Source organism: Salvelinus sp. IW2-2015, linkage group LG4q.2 (assembly GCF_002910315.2).
Source record: "Salvelinus sp. IW2-2015 linkage group LG4q.2, ASM291031v2, whole genome shotgun sequence".
Taxonomy (NCBI): domain Eukaryota; kingdom Metazoa; phylum Chordata; class Actinopteri; order Salmoniformes; family Salmonidae; genus Salvelinus; species Salvelinus sp. IW2-2015.
In genome coordinates, this window is record NC_036843.1 from 26,826,799 (window position 1) to 26,845,241 (window position 18,443).

The 18,443-nt window shown below is 44.6% G+C and overlaps 1 protein-coding gene across 3 annotated transcripts in view; it reads left to right on the forward strand.

Moving 5' to 3' along the window:
* The window catches only part of shprh (SNF2 histone linker PHD RING helicase), a 29,063-nt gene extending 11,825 nt beyond the window's left edge, over positions 1 to 17,238 (forward strand). For all 3 annotated transcript variants that reach the window (XM_023987049.2, XM_023987047.2, XM_023987048.2), the window contains exons 18-30: positions 291 to 433; positions 4,822 to 4,995; positions 5,084 to 5,146; positions 5,256 to 5,481; positions 8,803 to 8,946; positions 9,221 to 9,322; positions 9,899 to 9,970; positions 10,227 to 10,421; positions 11,562 to 11,654; positions 11,810 to 11,896; positions 12,173 to 12,351; positions 12,460 to 12,540; positions 16,607 to 17,238. In XM_023987049.2, the coding sequence (XP_023842817.1) occupies positions 291 to 433; positions 4,822 to 4,995; positions 5,084 to 5,146; positions 5,256 to 5,481; positions 8,803 to 8,946; positions 9,221 to 9,322; positions 9,899 to 9,970; positions 10,227 to 10,421; positions 11,562 to 11,654; positions 11,810 to 11,896; positions 12,173 to 12,351; positions 12,460 to 12,540; positions 16,607 to 16,706 (1,659 nt within the window). In that variant the 3' untranslated portion in view covers positions 16,707 to 17,238. The remainder of the gene's footprint in view (positions 1 to 290; positions 434 to 4,821; positions 4,996 to 5,083; positions 5,147 to 5,255; positions 5,482 to 8,802; positions 8,947 to 9,220; positions 9,323 to 9,898; positions 9,971 to 10,226; positions 10,422 to 11,561; positions 11,655 to 11,809; positions 11,897 to 12,172; positions 12,352 to 12,459; positions 12,541 to 16,606) is intronic.
* The last annotated feature ends 1,205 nt before the right edge of the window (positions 17,239 to 18,443 follow it).

Sequence of the window (18,443 nt, forward strand, 5' to 3'; positions counted from 1 at the left end):
AATTTAAGCAGCTTTCGAAGTGGAGGTGGGGGATTTTAACCAGTAGATTTGTAGTGGTTCTGTAGTGGGGAGGGGGTTGAATCTGCTCTTTCCATTTCCAGCTGTGTCGGTCTCCAGAATCAAATCGAATAGCTAGCTAGTGTACGCAAGATTTGGTTCTGGGTTCCAAGATTAAGAGCCCCTTAACCTAAACATTACCCAACTGTTGCATTATCCTATATGCACACGTGTCTGTGTATGTATTCGCCCCCTGTATGACTGTCTCCTCTCATCGCTGTTCTCTATGCCAGGTCAATCTACGATCCCCCTGGTGGCTGGACGTGGTACAGCGGGCCATACAGCACAACGTCGATGACGACCTGGTTTCCCGCATCCAGAACGAACTGACCTGCAGCTACAAACAGCAGGCCAACAAGTTCTCCATGGCTGACAAGTATTTGGATTTGAATTGACTATATTTATAGCAATAAATTGATATTTCCTGTGTTAGTTTTGGCATCTACAGTATTTTAGATTTAGTTTTAGTCTTAAAATACCTTTTATTCCCTTCGCTAGTTGTAGTTATTATCAGTCGACTAAAACTCTGGACAATTTTAGTCTAGTTTTAGTCACAACCGTTTTAGTCACATAATAGTCCGTGCATTTTATTATATTAAATAATGACTATTTAGGCTACCTCTAACTTCTATCATGTGCACATTCAGATAGCCTTGTCCAGCTAGGATGCATGTCCCCTCGTATACCTTGGCTGGCAACATTCGTTATTTACAGTCATTATTTACATACATTTTCTACGGTTTTTCACAAGAGCTTCATAATAAAAGTAGTAATAAACTAAGAAAATCTGTTAATCACAGGTAGCAACCTAACAGGAGTTCTTCATTAAGGCCTCTAGGGCTCTCTGTTTGTAAGGCATGGATATTTTCTCAATCACCGCCTCTCTTAAGTGGCTGTACAACTTCTAAGCCCTGGAGCCTCAGTTCGCAACTCGGCACACATCTTGTCCGACCGCATTAGTGTCAGGCTACAGGGGACTTCTCGTCACCAATTCTGACGTTGCTCTTATGCTCTGTAATATGAATTTTCAATTTTTTTGTTTGATTTTCCAACATGATAATAGCCACATGGGCACTTCAGTAAATAGACGCACATTTCATTCTCCAGGAAATTATACCCCTGACTTACGTTTTCTTTCCCGTGTGAGGATGAAGGAAGAAATTACCCTTGATCATCGCATTACGGTTCACACAATTATGACATGGAAAATTGCCTGAGGGGAGGATAGATCAAACATTCTGAGAGGGTACATATTCATCTGCTCTTACCGGTCTCTCCCTTAGGTTTCTAGCACGTTTAAAAGCGAATCGAGGGATATTCTGAAAAGCCTGGCCCACAGAGGTGTCCGTAGACAGGACATGCCAATGCTTTTATATTTTTTTATTTCATTTATTTTTATTTAACTCCCTTTTTTCTCCCCAATTTCGATCTCGTCTCATCGCTGCAACTCCCCAACATGCTCGGGAGGCAAAGGTCGAGTCATGCGTGCTCCGAAACATGACCCGCCAAACCGCGCTTCTTAACACCATCCCGCTTAACACGGAAGCCAGCTGCTCCGATGTGCCGGGGGAAACACTGTTCAACTGATGACCGAAGTCAGCCTGCAGGTGCCCGGCCCGCCACACGGAGTCGCTAGAGCACTATGAGCCAAGTAAAGCCCCCCCTGGCCAAACCCGGACGACGCTGGGCCAATTGTGCGCCGCCCTGTGGGACTCCAAATCATGGACGGTTGTGACACAGCCTGGGATTGAACCCGGGTCTGTAGTGACGCCTCTAAGCCTTAGACCGCTGCGCCACTCGGGAGGCCCATACCAATGCTTTTTAATAGAATATTTAACAGCCTGAGAGATGGGGGAATAAGTAGACACAAATACAGTAGGTTGATCATTAGAAAGGGCAGGTTTAGGCGTCAGTAAGCTGTCCTGTGTAACATTGAGTACTTAAACACAATTTTCCAACAACTGCTTATCATAACCCTTAGAGGCAAATCGATCACATAAAGTGGCGGCTTGTTTTTCAAGTTCATCGTCAGTATTACATATTCTTCAGCTGGCTGTAAGGTAGACTACGTCTAAGAGTAGACAGATGGTAACTTGGAATAATGCAGGAAATTGTTTATTTCAGTATTCTGGCGATACACACTGGTCTGAAGTCCATTGTCTTTGTGAATCAGCACATCAAAAAAATGAACAGTTTCTTCACTGGATTCCAGAGTGAATTTCATAGTAGGAAAACTGGAATTCATGTACAGTCTGAACTCATATGTCCCACTCCAAATGAAATATACACATCATCAATATAACGGAACCAATATTTCAAAAGGGGGAAAAACAATTACCATTAAAAACAAAATCTTCTTCACGCTTCCCTATGAACAAATGTGCGTAATTCGGTATGAGTCGGGACCCCATCGCAGTGCCCTGTGACTGGATGTGGAAATCATTCTCAAACTTAGTCGTTTTTGAGCCAGTTCACATAAGTCAGTAGGGGGCACCTGTTCGTCTCTCTTGTACATGAAATAACTAATAGTATCAAACCCATGGGGGGGGGGGGGGGGGGGGTGTATTAGTATATAAACTGGTCACATTGATAAGATATGTATTATTAGTCCATACAAGATGGAAAACTGTCTTCTGTTTTTTATCCAACCGCCCCAATTTACACACACATCCACACATCCGGCTGGAGAAGAGGCCAGCCTATTAGGGGGTTAAGTTCCTTGCTCAAGGGAACATCGGCGGTAGGTGGCACCTGAGACATTGATGCCAGCAACCCTCTGGTTGCCACCTCACTCCGGACAGATTTCTTCAGTAGTGGGATTCGAACAGGCAACCCTCCGGATGCTGGCCCGCTTCTCTAACCTCGAAGCTACCACCGCCCAGAGTCAGCGATACCAAGGCATTATTGACTCAGACGTTGTGCATAGAATGTCTGAGTCAGCAATGCCTTGTATAGAGTTCAGTTAAGGAAGTCCGTCGTATCCTTTAAATATGAAGGTAACAGCCGGCTTGATGTGATAATCCTAGCGTGGAGACGAGGCTTCAGTGGCTGACTGAGTGTCAGCAGCAATGTGACGTCTGGGAACAGGTTCTTGGCGACTCTTGTGAATTTTTTGAATTGTATAAAATTGAGGTCAGAGAACGTGTTACTGTAACATAAAGTTAGACTCATTTTTTGTGGGATTGCTAATCGCATTGTTCAAAATAACTTTGGAATTCACCCAAGAACTTGGCGGTAGGATCACAACTCAAGTCTCTGTTGCTTAATTTTTTTTGAAGAACAGTTTTTTTTTTTTTTGAAGAACAGTTGCGCCCCCTTTATCTGCAGGTTTGATAACCACACTGTCGTCTTTGGATAGGGAGCGTAAAAGCTTGCCGCTCACCAAGTGACAGGTTCTAATAAGCAATTCTAAACTTCATCAGGAACAAAAAGAGAGGACGCGTGCTGGTCAACTAGACGACAAAAAGTATCTACAGAAGCATTCAGAGCAGGGTGGATGAAAGGGCTCTTAAACCGTGTCGTTGTCTTGGGACTGGTGACGAGAAGGCCCCTGTAGCCAGACACTGTAATGCGGTAAGACATGATGTGTGCCAACTGAGGTTCCAGGGCTTAGAAGTTGTACAGCCACTTAAGAGAATAACTAATAGAGAGAAAGTGCTGTTACAGAGAGGCATATTATATCCATGCCTTACAAACAGAGAGCCCTTAGAAGCCTTAATGAAGAAATCCTGTTAGGTTGCTGCCTGTGAGCAAAGGGCATATTTTTTGGGGGGGGGTTTGTTTATTATTTAGATTTTGACGCTCTTGTGAAAAACAATAGAACATTTATGTAAATAATAACTGTAAATAATGAATGTGAAAAAGAAGGAAGCTGTACTACAATGTGACGTCATCTACTATATAAATATGGGTGGATGTCTGTCGTTCTCCAAACGCTGACGAAGGCTCCGTTTTGTTTTGACCTGTGCTGCTAAAAAACAAGACATGAACATTTCAGTGACTGCAGGTTTTTCCTTTCGTCCAGGGATATAGCCTTTTGATCCCAGCACCCAAAGCTGAGAACACCATTTTCTCTTTTTAATATTGTAACCAATGTCAGACATAATTAACCATATAGGCTAAAAGGCAGGGGTCGCAACAGTGATTTTTTGGGGGGGCGGGGGGTCCAATAAAAAATAAAGACTAGAATCTCCAGGAATTCATAAAAAAAAAAAAATGTATTCACACAAATTAAAAAGAGACGTTATCGTGTGTCAATGTAATCAAGGTATGAAATGATGGTATTTGAAAATAGCTTTTTTTGGGGCTTGGTTGTGGTCAATTTCCAGTATACAAATTATTATTATTAATCCCCCCATCTAGTTGCCTATCCCTGCTATAAAGCCTCAATCAGACCACGCAACTCAAAGATGTCAGTTCTGCCATGAGAGGATTGCATGAAATAGTCTCAACAGATGAAAAGGAGCTTCATGTCATATTAAATGTCCATTAGTCTCACGTGGAATTGTTATATACTATATGTAATTGATTTAATTGTTTTTGGGGGGGGGTATATCACTATTGTCACCGTTTTAGTCCTTGTTGACAAGTATGTTTTCGTTGTAGTTATTGTTGACGAAATGAACACGGTTGGAATATATGCCACTTAGCAGACACTTACAGCAACTTACAGTACAGCTTTGGTATATGTAGGTGATCCCTGCAGGAGTTGAACCCCTGACCATCAGGGTGAATGTGTGCACTCAACCATTATGACTCCTGTAGGTTCCGAGATGGGCGTGGCCTGCAGTTCCTGCTCAGCACTCAGATGGAGGATCTGACGAAGTCCCAGAAGTCTGTGCAGGACGCGGTGAAGAGGCTGGAAGGCACACCATCAGAGGCTGTCATAGAGGAGACTGTTCTCTGTCACCTCAGACCTGTCCGCCTGCCACTCAATAAGTAGGCCTCAAATGCAAAAAAAAACAAAGTATATATTTTTTTAATAATACATGATAATTTGACTCTTGTGACTCTTGTATCTTTCCAGCTGTGTGTTTTGCAAAGCAGACGAGCTCTTCACTGATTATGAGTCCAAGCTCTTTTCACACACGTAAGTAAAAGAAACACAGATTTACAATAAATGTACAATAAATGAGCGAATCTGAACCAACCTCGTTGCTCTCCTATATCTCTATATCTCTGATATGTCCCCCCGTCAGGGTAAAGGGTCAGACGGCTATCTTTGAGGAGATGATTGAGGATGAGGAGGGGCTGGTGGACGACCGTCTCCCCACCACCAGTAGAGGGTTGTGGGCTGCCAGCGAGACAGAGCGGGCCCTGAAGGCCATTCTCTCCTTCTCCAAGGCCCGACGCATGGACCACGACCTGGTGGAAGAAGGAAATACCTTCATGGAGCTTTTTGAGAACTGGAAGAAAGAGTACAAGGTATCCTGGCTGACTTACTGTATGTCTGTGTACAGTACATTTGGAAAGTATTCAGACCCCTTGACTTTTTCAAAATATTGTTATGTGACAGCCTTACTCAACAACAATAAAATAATTCAACACTTTCCTCATCTATCTACACACAATACCCCTTAATGACAAAGCGAAAACAGGTTTTTAGAAATGTTTGCAAATATATTACAAATAAAAAAACAGATACATTATTTACATAAGTATTCAGACCCTTTGCTATGAGACTCCACATTAAATTTCCATTGATCATCCTTGATGTTTCTACAACTTGATTGGAGTTCACCTGTGGTAAAGTCAAAGGAAAGGCACACACCTGTCTATGTAAGGTCCCACAGTTGACAGTGCACATCAGAGCAAAAACCAAGCCATGAGGTCGAAGGAATTGTCCGTAGAGCTCAGAGACAGGATTGTGTCGAAGCACCGATCTGGGGAAGGGTAGCAAAAAATTTCTGCAGCATTGAAGGTCCCCAAGAACACAGTGGCCTCCATCATTCTTAAATGGAAGAAGTTTGGAACCACCAAGACTCTTCCTAGAGCTGGCCACCCGGCCAAACTGAGCAATCGGGGGAGAAGGGCCTTGGTCAGGGAGGTGACCAAGACCCGATGGTCACTCTGACAGAGTTCCTCTGTGGTGATGGGAGAACCTTCCAGAAGGACAACCATCTCTGTAACACTCCACCAATCAGGCCTTTATGGTAGAGTGGCCAGACGGAAGCCACTCCTCAGTAAAAGGCACATGACAGCCCGCTTGGAGTTTTCCAAAAGGCACCTAAAGGTCTCAGACCATGAGAAACAAGATTCTCTGGTCTGATGAAACCAAGATTGAACTCTTTGGCCTGAATGCCAAGCGTCACGTCTGGAGGAAACCTGACACCATCCCTACGGTGAAGCATGGTGGTGGCAGCATCATGCTGTGGGGATGTTTTTCAGCGGCAGGGACTGGGAGAATAGTCAGGATCGAGGGTGAGGGAAAGATGAACAGAGCAAAGTACAGAGAGATCCTTGATGAAAACCTGCTCCAGACCTCAGACTGAGGTGAAGGTTCACCTTCCAACAGGACAACAAGCCTAAGCACACGGCCAAGACAACGCAAGAGTGGCTTCGGGACAAGTCTCTGAATGTTCTTGAGGGGCCCAGCCAGAGCCCGGACCTGAAAATAGCTGTGCAGCAATGTTCCCCATCCAACCTGACAGAGCTTGAGAGGATCTGCAGAGAAGAATGGGAGAAACGTCTCAATTACAGGCGTGTAGCATCATACCCAAGAAAAATCGAGGCTGTAATTGCTGCCAAAGGTGCTTGAACAAAGTACTGATTAAAGGGTCTGAATACTTATGTAAATGTAATATTTTATGATTACATTTTTTTAATTGCAAAAAGATTTAAACACCTGTTTTTGCTTTGTCATTATGGGGTATTTTGTGTAGATTGATGAGGGGAAAAAACTATTTCATAAATGTTTTAATAAGGCTTTAACGTAACAAAATGTGGAAGAAGTCAAGGGGTCTGAATAGTTTCTGAATGCACTATAGATTAGGTCTAGATAGTACTTGTGCTATTAAGAACAATTCAAGACTTTACTTCCACAGTTAGTGTCCTATATTTCCACAAATGCAATTCAGGTTACCACATGACAAGTAAAAAAATATATATATATACACTGCTCAAAACAATTAAGGGAACACTAAAATATCACATCCTAGATCTGAATGAATGAACTATTCTTATTAAATACCTTTTTCTTTACATAGTTGAATGTGCTGACAACAAAATCACACCAAAATTATCAATGGAAATCAAATTTATCAACCCATGGAGGTCTGGATTTGGAGTCACACTCAAAATTAAAGTGGAAAACCACACTACAGGCTGATCCAACTTTGATGTAATGTCCTTAAAACAAGTCAAAATGAGGCTCAGTAGTGTGTGTGGCCTCCACGTGCCTGTATGACCTCCCTACAACACCTGGCATGCTCCTGATGAGGTGGCGGATGTCTCCTGAGGGATCTCCTCCCAGACCTGGACTAAAGCATCCGCCAACTCCTGGACAGTCTGTTGTGCAACGTGCGTGGTGGATGGAGCGAGACATATGTCCCAGATGTGCTCAATTGGATTCAGGTCTGGGAACGGGCGGGCCAGTCCATAGCATCAATGCCTTCCTCTTGCAGGAACTGCTGACACACTCCAGCCACATGAGGTCTAGCATTGGAGGAACCCAGGGCCAACCGCACCAGCATATGGTCTCACAAGGGGTCTGAGGATCTCATCTCGGTACCTAATGGCAGTCAGCTACCTCTGGCGAGCCCATGGAGGGCTGTGCGGCCCCCCAAAGAAATGCCACCCCAACACCATGACTGACCCACCGCCAAACCGGTCATGCTGGAGGATGTTGCAGGCAGCAGAACGTTCTCCACGCGTCTCCAGACTGTCACGTCTGTCACATGTGCTCAGTGTGAACCTGCTTTCATCTGTGAAGCACAGGGCGCCAGTGGCGAATTTGCCAATCTTGTGTTCTCTGGCAAATGCCAAACGTCCTGCACGGTGTTGGGCTGTAAGCACAACCCCACCTGTGGACGTCGGGCCCTCATACCACCCTCATGGAGTCTGTTTCTGACCGTTTGAGCAGCACATGCACATTTGTGGCCTGCTGGAGGTCATTTTGCAGGGCTCTGGCAGTGCTCCACCTGCTCCTTCTTGCACAAAGGCGGAGAGGTAGCGTCCTGCTGCTTGGTTGTTGCCCTCCTACGGCCTCCTCCACGTCTCCTGATGTACTGGCCTGTCTCCTGGTAGCACCTCCATGCTCTGGACACTACGCTGACAGACACAGCAAACCTTCTTGCCACAGCTCGCATTGATGTGCCATCCTGGAAGAGCTGCACTACCTGAGCCACTTGTGTGGGTTGTAGACTCCGTCTCATGCTACCACTAGAGTGAAAGCACCGCCAGCATTCAAAAGTGACCAAAACATCAGCCAGGAAGCATAGGAACTGAGAAGTGGTCTGTGGTCACCACCTGCAAACCACTCCTTTATTGGGGGTGTCTTGCTAATTGCCTATAATTTCCACCTGTTGTCTATTCCATTTGCACAACAGCATGTGAAATGTATTGTCAATCAGTGTTGCTTCCTAAGTGGACAGTTTGATTTCATAGAAGTGTGATTGACTTGGAGTTACATTGTGTTGTTTAAGTGTTCCCTTTATTTTTTTGAGCAGTGTATATTATGAGTCTATTGTATTTCATAAATGCTTAATCTAAATCATATTGCATATCCCCCCCTGTGTTTCTCATCAGGTGTTGCATGAGTACTGGATGGTACTTAGGAACAATGTGTCAGCCATTGATGAGCTGGGAATGGCCACAGAGAGGCTGCGTGTGAGGCTGCCTGATGAACCCAAACCCAAAGTACCAGTACTGCACATCATAGAACCACACGAGGTGAGATAGCTACACCAGGGGACGAGGTGGGGACTGGGGCTGCAGGTTGAAGAACTGTTGGTTCAACTTCTATTTTACATCCTTTACCTGTTTAGTTTTTTGCTCATATTATGCATGACATAAGATATAATTCAATATTGAAAGACTGTGATTCAGTGTAATTAAAAAATAAATAAATAATGCAATTTACTCTGTATAAGGACATATTACTGCGCTGCTGTTATTTCAGTGCCTATTTCACTAACTGCTGTTTTGTGTTTCTTTCTGGGTGTAGGTGGATCAGAACAGGGGGAAACTGTTAAATGATAGAGCAGTGGCAAAGTCTCAGCTCCAGAAGAAGCTGGGCCAATTCCTTTATCTCTCAAATCTAGAAAAGGTACACCTGCCATTCGCCTCGGACCATTTTTTGTTCCTGGTCAATACCAGAGTTTCTCTTCCTATGCTTTTAAAATATAATAGCAACGGTTTGTTTTTGTCGATTCGTTTTGTCTTGTCTTCTTTGATTTAGATGTCAAACTCATTTTGCCCCGGGGGCCGCGTTCATTCTTCGAGAGGTCCGGAGGGCTGCTCTTAAAACGTGTTATATTTCCTTGCCGTCAAAATTTGCAAAAGATAGTCCTCTATCTATCGCTTTTAGAATTTCCGATACTCCCTGACTGTCTAGCTTTAATTTAGGTGGTTATTAGTGAACTGGACACAGTCAAGAAACTGTATAAATGTAGGACCATTATCATTTCTACACAGTTTCGATTTGATTTGAGTCATTTTAAAGTATTGAGGTAGCTTTCCCCCACAATTTTTTTGTTGTCTTTTTACTCAAACCACCCGCAGGCTAAATTGGACCCCCTCACGGTCCGGATCCGGGCCACGGGCCATATCTTTGAAGAAGTGTCCTAGATTCTGTAAGGAAACAAAGCTAAAGGTAAATGTTTGTGTCGTTGTGTTGTTTCAGTCCCAGGACAAGGCGACAGGAGGACTAAATCCAGAGCCGTGTCCTATCTGTGCCCGTCCTCTGGGTCAGGAGGTGAGACATGTTATAATCTGCCCATTTACAACACGACTCTGATCAATCTGATTCCCCTTTAGACCAGTGTTTTTCTATCTGTGTCTGTGTCCCCCATCTACCTTGTGATCTTACCACTCTTTGAAATATCAAATGTTCTGAACTGTGATGCTCGGTAAGTATGTGTATGTGGTGTATGTGTAATACATACTCAACCTTTTCATGGTTGATTTCTGCCGTGTGTGTGTGTGTCTCTCTCTGAATCCCTCTGCTCCAGTGGGCGGTGCTGACCTGCGGTCACTGTTTCTGTAACGAGTGCATCGCCATCATCGTCGAGCAGTACAGCGTGGGTTCGGGCACGCGGCGGAGGGCCATCAAGTGTGCCATCTGCAGACAGACCACGTCCCACGCGGAGATCTCCTATGTCTTCACCACCCAGACAGACAACCAGGGGACAGACATCCCTGTCAAGGTATGCAGACAGACGCACACCTTTGCTGAGCATGTAAACTCAGCAAAAAAAGAAACGGCCCTTTTTCGGGACCCTGTCTTTCGAAGATAATTCGTAAAAATCCAAATAACATCACAGATCTTCATTGGAAAGGGTTTAAACACTGTTTCCCATGCTTGTTCAATGAACCATAAACAAATAATGAACATGCACCTGTGGAACGGTCGTTAAGACACTAACAGCGTACAGACAGTAGGCAATTAAGGTCACAGTTATGAAAACTTAGGACACTAAAGAGGCCGTTCTACTGACTCTGAAAAACACCAAAAGAAAGATGCCCAGGATCCCTACTCATCTGCGTGAACGTGCCTTAGGCATGCTGCAAGGAGGTATGAGGACTGCAGATGTGGCCAGGGCAATAAATTGCAGTGTCCGTACTGTGAGACGCCTAAGACAGCGCTAAAGGGAGACAGGGCAGACAGCTGATCGTCCTCGCAGTTTCAGACCACGTGTAACAACACCTGCACAGGATCGGTACATCTGAACATCACACCTGCAGGACAGGTACAGGATGGCAACAACCACAGCTCGAGTTACACCAGGAACGCACAATCTCTCCATCAGTGCTCAGACTGTCCGCAATAGGCTGAGAGAGGCTGGACTGAGGGCTTGTAGGCCTGACATGACCCTCCAGCATGACAATGCCACCAGCCATACTGCTCGTTCTGTGCGTGATTTCCTGCAAGACAGGAATGTCAGTGTTCTGCCATGGCCAGTGAAGAGCCCGGATCTCTCTGCCTTGGTGGAAAAGTGGGGTAACATCTCACAGCAAGAACTGGCAAATCTGGTGCAGTCCATGAGGAGGAGATGCACTGCAGTACTTAATGCAGCTGGTGGCCACACCAGATACTGACTGTTACTTATGATTTGGACCCCCCCCACCCCTGTTCAGGGACACATTATTCCATTTCAGTTAGTCACATGTCTGTGGAACTTATTCAGTTTATGTCTCAGTTGTTGAATCTTGTTCTGGTCATAGAAATATTTACACACGTTAAGTTTGCTGAAAATAAACGCAGTTGACAGGACGTGAGAGGACGTTCCTTTTTTGCTGAGTTTATATGAACAATAAGTGAACTTCCCCGTATCTGTGTCTTTTAGGGAAGCCACTCTACCAAGGTGGAGGCGGTGGTCAGGACTCTGAAGAAGATCCAGCTTACTGACCCAGGAGCCAAGTGTCTCGTCTTCTCCACGGTAACGCACGTGTGCTTTGTAAACAAGGTGTACAGAGTAACAGAGTAAACCAACTCATTATCACACTTATTGTGACCGTCGTTTATTGGCCATGCGGTTTAGAACATCACAAGTAGGATGATGTTGTTGATGATGTGTGTGTTCCTCTTCTCCAGTGGCAGTGTGTGTTGGACATCATTGCCAAGGCTCTGTTTGACAACAACATGGAGTTCTCTCAAATCAATGGCATTCACAAATTCCAGGTTTGTGTTGCATGTCACTCCAATCATAGTTTCTGTACAACTTCTCAGTGGCACAATGCTTTTCTCCTAAATGCAGGATATTTGTTTTACTTGTAGAGCGAGAGCTGCCGCTGAGAAGCTTTTCCCCCCCCCCACGCTGTCGCAGCATCTCTCATTTCCAAATTCAAACCTGTCTATACATTCGCTCCAGTTATGAAGTCCACCCTTCTTGCTTGCTGTCCCTGCACGTCTTCATCTCCGTGTCTTTAACCTGTGAGTTGATCGTCGGTGTTTCAGGAGAATCTGTGTTCGTTTAAATACGAGGAGAAGATCAACATCCTGCTCCTTCCTCTCCACACGGGCTCCAATGGGCTCAACATCATCGAGGCTACGCACGTCCTATTGGTGGAGCCCATCCTCAACCCCGCCCACGAGCTGCAGGCCATTGGCCGGGTGCACCGCATCGGACAGACCAAGTGAGAACACTGGGTTTGCTTTATTACTTAGGCCATTATTTATGTATTATGTATAGGCCATTATGTCTTATTATACGGTTTATAACATGTTATGTCTGTGTCCTCCAGACCCACCTATGTCCATAGATTCCTCATCAAGTCCACTATTGAGGAGAGAATGCAGGCTATGTTGAAGACTGCAGAGAAAAGGTGAGGGCCTTTTCTTGTACTAAAAACAGAGGTCAATGTTCTATTTCATAGTCATAGGACAACATATATATCTAAAGATTAAATTGCATCGTTAAATGATAATATAACTAGGTAACTATAGCTTCTGTAAGAATTAGACTACCGTTCAAAAGTTTGGAGACACTTAGAAATGTCCTTGTTTTTGAAAGAAAAGCATTTTTTTCTGTCCATTAAAATAACATCAAATTGATCAGAAATACAGTGTAGACATTGTTAATGTTGTAAATGACTATTTTAGCTGGAAACGGCAGATTTTGAATGGAATATCTACATAGGCGTACAGAGGCCCATTATCAGCAAACATCCCTCCTGTGTTCCAATGGCACGTTGTGTTAGCTAATCCAAGTTTATCATTTTAAAAGGCTAATTGATCATTAGAAAACGCTTGCAATTATGTTAGCACAGCTGGAAACTGTTGTACTGATTTAAAGAAGCAATAAAACTGGCCTTCTTTAGACTATTTAAAAATATATATATATTTCACCTTTATTTAACCAGGTAGGCTAGTTGAGAACAAGTTCTCATTTGCAACTGCGACCTGGCCAAGATAAAGCAAAGCAGTGTGACACAGACAACAACACAGAGTTACACATGGAGTAAACAATAAACAAGCCAATAACACAATATACAAGTCAATGACACAGTAGAAAAAAGAAAGTCTATATACAGTGTGTGCAAAAGGCATGAGGAGGTAGGCAATAAATAGGCCATAGGAGCGAATAATTACAATTTAGCAGATTAACACTGGAGTGATAAATGAGCAGATGATGATGTACAAGTAGAGATACTGGTGTGCAAAAGAGTGGAAAAGTAAATGAAACAAAAACAGTAAGGGGATGAGTTAGGTAAATTGGGTGGGCTATTTACAGATGGACTATGTACAGCTGCAGCGATCGGTTAGCTGCTCAGATAGTTGATGTTTAAAGTTGGTGAGGGAAATAAAAGTCTCCAACTTCAGCGATTTTTGCAATTCGTTCCAGTCACTGGCAGCAGAGAACTGGAAGGAAAGGCGGCCAAATGAGGTGTTGGCTTTGGGGATGATCAGTGAGAATATACCTGCTGGAACGTGTGCTACGGGTGGGTGTTGTTATCGTGACCAGTGAACTGAGATAAGGGCGGAGCTTTACCTAGCATAGACTTATAGATGACCTGGAGCCAGTTGGTCTGGCGACGAATATGGAGCGAGGGCCAGCCGACTAGAGCATACAGGTCGCAGTGGTGGGTGGTATTAAAGTGATTTGGTAACAAAACGGATGGCACTGTGATAGACTGCATCCAGTTTGCTGAGTAGAGTGTTGGAAGCTATTTTGTAGATGACATCGCCGAAGTCGAGGATCGGTAGGATAGTCAGTTTTACTAGGGTAAGTTTGGCGGAGTGAGTGAAGGAGGCTTTGTTGCGAAATAGAAAGCCGATTCTAGATTTGATTTTGGATTGGAGATGTTTAATATGAGTCTGGACTCCTTCCAGAGTTAAAGTTTACAGTCTAGCCAGACACCTAGGTATTTATAGTTGTCCACATATTCTAGGTCGGAACCGTCCAGGGTGGTGATGCTAGTCGGGCAGGCGGGTGCGGGCAGCGAACAGTTGAAAAGCATGCATTTGGTTTTACTAGCGTTTAAGAGCAGTTGGAGGCCCAGGAAGGAGTGTTGTATGGCATTGAAGCTCGTTTGGAGGTTAGTTAGCACAGTGTCCAAGGAAGGGCCAGAAGTATACAGAATGGTGTCGTCTGCGTAGAGGTGGATCAGGGAATCGCCCGCAGCAAGAGCGACATCATTGATATATACAGAGAAAAGAGTCTGCCCGAGAATTGAACCCTGTGGTACCCCCATAGAGACTGCCAGAGGACCGGACAACTTGCCCTCCGATTTGACACACTGATCTGTCTGCAAAGTAGTTGGTGAACCAGGCGAAGCAGTCATTAGAAAAACCAAGGCTATTGAGTCTGCCGATAAGAATACGTGATTGACAGAGTCAAAACCCTTGGCCAGGTCGATGAAGACGGCTGCACAGTACTGTCTTTTATCGATGGCGGTTATGATATCGTTTAGTACCTTGAGCGTGGCTGAGGTGCACCCGTGACCGGCTCGGAAGCCGGATTGCACAGCGGAGAAGGTACGGTGGGATTCGAAATGGTCAGTGATCTGTTTATTAACTTGGCTTTCAAAGACTTTAGATAGGCAGGGTAGGATGGATATAGGTCTGTAACAGTTTGGGTCTAGGGTGTCACCCCTTTAAAGAGGGGGATGACCGCGGCAGCTTTCCAATCTTTAGGGATCTCGGACGGTGCGAAAGAGAGGTTAAACAGGGTGGTAATTGGAGTTGCAACAATGGCGGCGGATAGTTTTAGAAAGAGAGGGTCCAGATTGTCTAGCCCAGCTGATTTGTACGGGTCCAGGTTTTGCAACTCTTTCAGAACATCTGCTGTCTGGATTTGGCTGAAGGAGAAGCTGCGGAGGCTTGGGCGAGTAGTTGCGGGAGAGGCGGAGCTGTTGGCCGGGGTTGGAGTAGCCAGGAGGAAGGCATGGCCAGCTGTTGAGAAATGCTTATTGAAATGTTCGATTATCATGGATTTATCAGTTGTGACCGTGTTACCTAGCCTCAGTGCAGTGGGCAGCTGGGAGGAGGTGCTCTTGTTCTCCATGGACTTTACAGTGTCCCAAAACTTTTTGGAGTTAGAGCTACAGGATGTGAATTTCTGCTTGAAAAAGCTAGCCTTTGCTTTCCTGACTGACTGCATGTATTGGTTCCTGACTTCCCTGAACAGTTGCATATCGTGGGGACTATTCGATGCTATTGCAGTCCGCCACAGGATGTTTTTGTGCTGGTCAAGGGCAGTCAGGTCTGGAGTGAACCAAGGGCTATATCTGTTCTTAGTTCTGCATTTTTTGAATGGGGCATGCTTATCTAAGATGGTGAGGAAATTACTTTTAAAGAATGACCAGGCATCCTCGACTGACGGGATGAGGTCGATATCCTTCCAGGATACACGGGCCAGGTCGATTAGAAAGGCCTGCTCGCAGAAGTGTTTTAGGGAGCGTTTGACAGTGATGAGGGGTGGTCGTTTGACCGTGCACCCATAGCGGATACAGGCAATGAGGCAGTGTTCGCTGATCGCTGACACTAGTTGAGTATCTGGAGCATCAGCATTTGTGGGTTCGATTACAGGGTCAAAATTCTGTCTTCTGGAACTCTATTCCTGTTCTGAGAAATGAAGGCTGTTGCGTGCGAGAAATTGCCAAGAAACTGAAGATCTCGTACAACGCTATGTACTACTCCCATCACAGAACAGCGCAAACTGGTTCTAACCAGAATAGAAAGAGGAGTGGGAGGCCCCGGTGCACAACTGAGCAAGAGAACAAGTACATTAGAGTGTCTAGTTTGAGAAACAAGTCCTCAACTGGCAGCTTCATTAAATAGTACCCGCAAAACACCAGTCTCAACGTCAGCAGTGAAGAGGCGACTCCGGGATGCTGGCCTTCTAGGCAGAGCTACTCTGTCCAGTGTTCTTTTGCCCATTTTAATCTTTTCTTTTTATTGGCCAGTCTGAGATATGGCATTTTCTTTGCAACTCTGCCTAGAAGGCCAGCATCCCGGAGTTGCCTCTTCACTGTTGACGTTGAGACAGTTTTCAGCATAATTGCAAAAGAGTTTTCTAATGATCAATTAGCCTTTTTAAAATTATAAACTTGGATTAGCTAACACAAACGTGCCGTTGGAACACAAGAGTGATGGTTGCTGATAATGGGCCTCTGTACGCCTATGTAGATATTCCATAAAAAAATCTGCCGTTTCCAGCTACAATGGTCATTTACAACATTAACAATGTCTATACTGTATTTCTGATCAATTTTATGTTATTTTAATCGACAAAAAATTTGCTTTTCTTTCAAAAACAAGGACATTTCTAAGTGACCCCAGTCGTATAGCTAGTTTTGATTTGAAACATTGTTGTTCAGACATCACAGTCACAGTTGCAATGCGACTCCGTTAGTTCTGAACATTGTAAATGTTGTCATACCACCACAGCAGCCACAGTGCGACTGCCATGAAGCACTCGGAGGCTGCAGTCCTGATGGTGGCTGATCTGGCTGATCTCTTCACCGAGGACAACGAGGCCCTGGAGTAAACCATGCCACTACCACACCTGGCCCTGGAGTGAAGCTGATGCCTGTCCACCAAGCCACTACAATACTAATCCGAACCCCATCAGGGGCTAGAGCCACAGACGAGGCCGTCGTACAGATAAAGCAGGCTCAAAGCTAAGCAGGCTCAAAGATAAGCGCACACTGCATCCAGCACACAGTGTTAATAGTAGACGAACAGTGATATTACACGTAAGACACAATGGAATCGTTTGTTTAGCATATTCCACTTTTTACGTAGCTGTTCCAATGGCATCACATAGTTTATAGGGATTAAAGAGAAGACATAGAAAAAGGAAGCCTGTAAGTAAAGTACCAAATATCACTTTGTGTCTTTTAAACTATGTGAAGTGGCAGTGTAATGGTCTTGTTAGATCTCTCTGTCTGGTACAGTGTATTTAGTTCACTTGTTGCCACAGATTGGAAAACTGTGAGGTTTTTAATGGGTGTATATATATATATGTCTCCCTGCAACACACTCCGATTCCACATAATTCGGATGAGTAGCTCCTTTTATGATTCCATTTGACTAGGTTTCACTGAAATATCGTGTTGTTTTACCTCTGTATTCCCCACTACCCACAATGCATCTAACAGTAGGTCGTATATTATGTTAATAGACATCAAACATGCTCCTTCTCCAAATGTTGATATTCTGATGAGGGGAAAACATTCCAGATGATGTAATCACTTTGGTGATTGGTTGAGGTATTCCATCCCTTTTTAAAGAATAAAAGGCTGACAAAGGACAGTTGTTTTGAATCTGTTTTGAATCTGCTTCTTTTGGCTTATAAGGCATGTCAAACTCAGCCACGGTTGTTAATGTCCATGCTGTAAAAAGTTTGCAGGGAGGAAGGAAGCGGTTGTCTTTTACAGCACGAGTGGATTTTGTACGTTTTGCGGGAATCTCTTCCGTTGAGAGGATCAACTGAAGCTGGTTTTCTGGTGGGATAATGACAGACAGTCGCAGTCTGACTGTTCAGCTAGTCTTATTTGCAAGAGAGAGAAAAGCACATGATTCCATGTCCGTAAAACTTTGCCTGTGAAGTCAACTTGTAAAAATTCCAAATGATTTTCATCAAATGTTCCTCATGTTCTAGCTTTCTAGCTTCTTCCTTTGTGGTGCTCCTTGTCTGTTACAGCCTCACACACTCACTCACACACACACACACACACACACACACACACACACACACACACACACACACACACACACACACGAACGCGCGCACACACACACAGAATTAGACCATTGGCAGTGTCAGTGAACTGCCCTTGACTCATCAGCAGACCTTCTTTTCCTCTCACTGGTTGCATCCCAAATGGCACCCTATTCCCTATGGGCCCTGGTCAAAAGTAGTGCACTAAATAGGGAATAGGGTGCCATTTGGGACAAAGCCATTGCCTGGGGTCCACGCAGCAGTAAAGATTTCCCCATGGCCTTTAAAAAAATGCATGGACAAAAGACAGCAGATAAAAAAGCAGTACCACCCCTGTCATATTGTCTCTGTTGACATGTTAATGAGTTTGCTTGTTGATGTGCGTAGTAAGACGATGTAGTTGCGCAGTGCAATGTTTACGAAGAGGGCATCGCCGGCTACGGCCCAGTAGTATGGCGACGTCCCCAATGGCTCCCGTTTCCCTACATAGTGCACTACTTTTGACCAGAGCCCATAGTAGTGCACTATATAGGGAATAGGGTGCCATTTGGGATGCAAATC